This window comes from Morus notabilis, unplaced genomic scaffold (genome assembly GCF_000414095.1).
Source record: "Morus notabilis unplaced genomic scaffold, ASM41409v2 Scaffold52, whole genome shotgun sequence".
NCBI classification, from domain to species: Eukaryota; Viridiplantae; Streptophyta; class Magnoliopsida; order Rosales; family Moraceae; genus Morus; species Morus notabilis.
The window spans coordinates 433,018-438,268 of record NW_010362558.1 but is presented as its reverse complement, the minus strand read 5'-3'; the positions used below and the strand labels follow the sequence as shown (position 1 = coordinate 438,268).

General features: G+C 37.4%; 1 protein-coding gene across 1 annotated transcript; it reads right to left on the bottom strand.

Moving 5' to 3' along the window:
• Positions 1 to 232: 232 nt before the first annotated feature.
• Positions 233 to 4,319, bottom strand: LOC21398929 (protein PEP-RELATED DEVELOPMENT ARRESTED 1, chloroplastic). The gene is made up of 9 exons (XM_024168429.1): positions 3,873 to 4,319; positions 3,095 to 3,250; positions 2,637 to 2,705; positions 2,341 to 2,511; positions 1,670 to 1,813; positions 1,339 to 1,497; positions 1,179 to 1,244; positions 800 to 859; positions 233 to 464 (listed from the first exon to the last, which is right to left on the bottom strand). Exons 1-9 carry the CDS (start codon positions 4,242 to 4,244, stop codon positions 420 to 422), a joined length of 1,242 nt encoding a protein of 413 aa, XP_024024197.1. The 5' UTR covers positions 4,245 to 4,319; the 3' UTR covers positions 233 to 419.
• Positions 4,320 to 5,251: the final 932 nt, after the last annotated feature.

Below are 5,251 nucleotides of genomic sequence, written 5' to 3'. Positions count from 1 at the left end.
ATCATTATAAGGTCCACTAAACTTCTTACACTGATGTAAGTAGCAAAAATGCCTTATTTTGTGGGCCCCTCTTCCACATGGTGTTTAGCTATTTTTAATTGGACTCGCAATCTTCATCATTTTTCTTCAGCTGATCTCTTAACTAAAGTTTTGATTTGAAGCATATTGGAGTTGATTCCTATAATCATTGAAGATTTGATCCAATGTTTAATTGAAATAAATCTTTGGTTCACAAAAATGGCAATGGAAGTGTAATACTATCTCATTCTTTTCCAAAGGTTTATAATAAGTCTCAGAATATGACATCCTATACTATATATAACAACTCAGATGTATTGACAAGACTTTAACCTACAAATTTTTTGTTCTAGCTGCCAGTGTATTTAAGGATCAGGTGGTACCTACCATAAATAGTATGTCTAAAATGCTATTTCCTCGAGAACCTGAAGTGTCTTCTGATGGACCTGGATGATATTTAAAAAAAAATAATAATAGTGAATCATTTGGAGAAGAAAATAGCTGCAGAGGGAAGGAAATCATAACGCAAAATGATCTACGAGCCTTATTGTGGAGTGTAACTTATTTAAGCAATGTAGGAAATAGGCAATAGATGAAAAGAGGATGTTCTATAACATAAATCAACGACTACTTTTGAATGAGAGAAAGAAACAGAATACAGTCTGACAAAAAGAAAAAAAGAAACTGAGAATCATGTTGGCAAAGAGTCTGAGCATTCATATCTGGGATAGGTAAAGAGAGAGCAAGCCAAGCGAAAAAAGGGGGAGGGGGGTTGGTTTACCCATTCTAGATGTTGTGCCGTGATACCGGGCACGTTTCCAGCATATATACCACCTAAGACCTGCAGAGTTCAGAGGAATCCGAACCAGTCATATAGTCGTTTGCATAAATGAAATAACAGTTTCGTGGGAGTGGCTTGAGCCAATCTAAATGTATATGTGAACAAATTTAGCCGACCTTGTTTAATGAAATCCAACAAAAATAAATAAATAAATAAAAGAACAAACAAATTCAGTTTTAAACAACAAATAAAAAATTAATGGGACATTCTGTCACAAAACCATCCACAACGATAATGCATCCTTAAATCAACATGAGTTAAAAACTCCACGAGAAATCCCAATAAGCAAATGGCATGAGATGTAATAATTGGCTTTTACCTTGGAGACCGTCTCAAGAAACATGCCAGGGCGAACGGGGAGTGGTTTTCGTCCTGTCACACTTTCCTGGTAATCATGATGTGTGAGTTTAATAAGTACATTAGCAGCAGCTTCTCATTCGCATTAGAGCCTATGACAATATTTATTAACTGAAACTCACCCTTCCTTTGATTCCACCTGAGATCCGTCCATTTGTCGTGTGTTCCTCGTCAGAGTCAGCAGTCTCGGCACCTTCATCTTTTCCTTGCATCACGTTTTTTATCATCTCCTGGACAGCTCTCCCCGGTTTTAAAGCAACCAGTTTAGTTAAGAAGTTGACCTGCATCATATTGGCCGTCATATTATGACTGACTATATTGGATTTCATTGAAATGTAGGAAATAATTCTTAGTTAATACACGCCTTTGAAAAGATCTCATATAGGTCAACAACTCAACTAGGCATGTAAAAACAGTTAAATGCTCATAGGACATAGGTGAAGAAATACATGCCTCTGCTTCAGGAAGAGTAGTTAAGCCACGATCATTTCTTTCATCTAATATACCACCTCCCATCATATTCCGAGCTTCCTCTCTTATCAAAACAAGTCTTGCAAGCAATTTTCGATCCGGAACAACGGGCCGTGTTTCCATTGTCTTCAAAATTGATGATATTGGAAAATATTATAGCAAAAAGGAAAAGGAAAACATCATAGGAAAATTATGAACCTCAATTTGTTAAGATAAAAGAAATACATATTCATGCATCACATGATATGATGGGAAAAAAAATAAAAAAAAAGGAAGGCGAGGAAATCAGTGCTATCCACAAAATTATAGTATAGGGCCATGGCATTTTATGTTTGTTACAAGCTAATTCATGTTAATTCATTAATGAATTCAGCTAGACCATGTAATGCTTGGCCTGAGAATCCAAATTTGCACCCTTCCATGAATCAATGGCTTTTCATGTGTTGTCACCATATGTTGAACTGTATAAGATTCGCGTAAAATTTTAACCTAAGAAAGCTAAAAGAGAAGCCCATAATTACGAAACAGTCACAATGTTGAACATAAGATGACCAATTATAAGAGATTAGCTACATGATCCACTTCCAACAGATGTGAAACTATTTAGTGTGACTAGGACAATAGTATGATGCAGGTGCTTTCATAGTAGCTACCTCTAGTAAGTCATCGGCCTGGTTAGCAATTTCATTCAAATTTGCCCCTGGAATATGAACTTTAGTTCCACTCTCGTTTTTAAACACGCCACCACCACCAGCCACTCTGCGTAATAATTCTTGTCGGCTCTCTTTCTGAGGGGTTCTGCATAGTAATCCTATCACTTGAACCTACAAAAAGAAAGATCCAAGAAGAAAGGAACAATGATCTTAGCATTTTAAACCATCTTTACTGTTGAGCAAGTATTAGACTGAAAATGAATAGGGTATTTGGATTGAAGAAAAAAAGTCCTTACATGGGGAGGACACTTTTTTGTTAGATGCGATAACACCGTCTCCTTTATCACCTCCAAAAGTGACTTGCGCTGATAAAAAAGATTGGTAACCAATTAAAATAAGCTCCCAGGAATGATTTAAGATACAATAATGTTCGATCAGTACACGAAGTCCTAACACTATTTCCCAACAAACAATATGGCACTACAGAAACTTGTGTGCATCATGTTCTGTTCTGACCTCTATTGTGTAATCAAGAAAAGTTGCACACTCCTAATGCAAAAAGTTTTAAAATCACATAAACAATAGATTTTAGTCACTAAATCCGACTTCAAAGACAAGGTCATTGTTAGCGTCTATTAGAATCACAATGCCTTAGCAAAAATTTAACAAAATTCATACTCCTGAAATAGTTTTAAACTAGTACACAACAAAAAAAACTGCAAAATAACCCACAAATGAAAAACTGAGACAGAACCTTATCATCTTGGTCCTTTTCAGCAAGTTGGATCATGTAGTCCAGAGCCATCATAAAACCCGATTCCATTTCATCAACTCTCTTCCCTATGACCCCTTGCGCAGCCAACTCCACAGCCACCTCTTCAGATGCATCATCCATGCTCATATCTTCCAACTGTACTAGCATATACACACCCAATAGGCAGGTAAAAAAAGAAACAATGGATTCAAACTTCCAATACAAATCCAACTTAAAGGGTATTAATATTTCTTAACTTGACTTCTTATACAGATGCCTCCTAATTGAACTAACAATGCACAATCAGAGAACGGTTTAAAACAAAAATATAACTTATACTGCCTGTTTGCCATTCTTCCAGGAAACTGTTTGTCTTCCTAGGTCAGAAACTATTATGTTTGGAAAAGTTTGAGAAGAGCTCCAGTAAAAAGCTACAAAATGTGACCTGAAAAAAAATGAAACTTGTACAAGAGTTTTAATAGGATTTCATAAATTTCACTTTACTATTTTTATTGCTTATTAGAAAATAAATCCCAGATTAACAGCACAAGCCTATGCTTTATTTGTCTTCCAAAGTTCATGGAAAAACGCCATTGTATTGATTTTAGAAAATCAACAACCAATGAAACACCCTATTCCCAATGTACTAAGCAATATCCAGCTGATTCAAGTATATCACCATTTTATTTATTCAGCAAAATACATATATATATATATATATATCACCATTTGTACAACCCCCAGACAAAATTAAAATATATTTATATATAGAACTCACAAGGGTGATCATCTCTTCGAGAACAGATGTGACTTGCTCTCCTCCTTTGAGCAGAGCCGCACACTCGGAAGGGTCCAATTTCTCGTTCCCTTGCTGTTGGGCAGCAGAGCTCCTTCTGTCTTTTAAGTCTAATTCCTCATCTGGGTATCCTCCTCCGACCTCGTAAGTGGCGGCGGACGCCACCAACGCCCTCTTCTTCTTCGGCACTTTCGGCCGCCATTGAAGGTGGAGGCAAGGCTTTTGCTGGGAGTTTGCGGAGAAGCAGTACAAGTGGAATGGAATGAAGATTGGTTTCTGAGAGGAAGTGGTTGGGAATGGAGACTGTGTAAGTGGGTGTGAACTGGAGGGGAAGACGATGGTATTCTGCAACATTTTTTTTCCTTTGTCGCTTTAGATTTTGGTGGCGGGTTTTGTATGGGTTTTGTGTCGCCGGTGGAAAATCTTGAGTACCCAAAAAAAAAAAAAAATGCCTTGAAATGAAAGGAGATTCGAATTTTAATTTGAGTTGAGATGTGATATTTTATGAGAGTTTTTCACTGTAGTAAAAAAAGTTAAATGTGACATTTTTTGAGCTTTTTAGTGAAAACTTGAATCGGTAAAATGAACGAGGACATAGTATAAGTAAAGTAAAGAGTAGTGGAACTTTGGGCCGGCGGGCAGGCCTGCTACCCGAATTTTTCGGGTTCGGCGGGCAGGCTCATATGCCGGCCCGTCCAAAGTTGAAATTCAGGCTCAGGTTTGGGCAGCCCGAATTTGGTACCCACGCCGGAACCCGCCGCCCTGTAGGCGCCGTCAACTGCTGTTCGCCGGAGTTTTTTTTGAATTTTTCCGGCCAAGCCCGAATTGCCCGAAAAACGGTCAAACTTCTAACTGTTGATGCCCGACTAAAAAATAAGCCCGAAAACCCGAATTTTGCCCAAATGCCCAAGGTGCCCGAAAACTCGTCCAACGGCTAGTTTTTTTTATCGTTGCCGCTCGAAGCCAACCCGCCGAGACCTAAAGTAGTCGTTGCACCCCGAATTTTTGAAAAAAAAATAATTTTTTAACCCAAAAATTTTCCTATAAATACCCATCATTTCTCACACATTTTTCTCACTCAAACTCTCTCAATCCATCTCAATTTCTCTCAATCTCTCTCAATTTCTCTCAATCTCTCTCAATCTCTCTCAATCTCTCAAATCTTTATCACAATTTTTCTAAAAATTATCACATTATCCTAAAGCTCTCTCTCTTAAATCGCTCTTATTTTTTTATAATGGATCCTTTTGGTTATAGTGGTATTCCCGTTGATGCCCAAATCTTTATCACAATTTTTCTAAAAATTATCACATTATCCTAAAGCTCTCTCTCTTAAATCGCTCTTATTTTTTTTATAATGG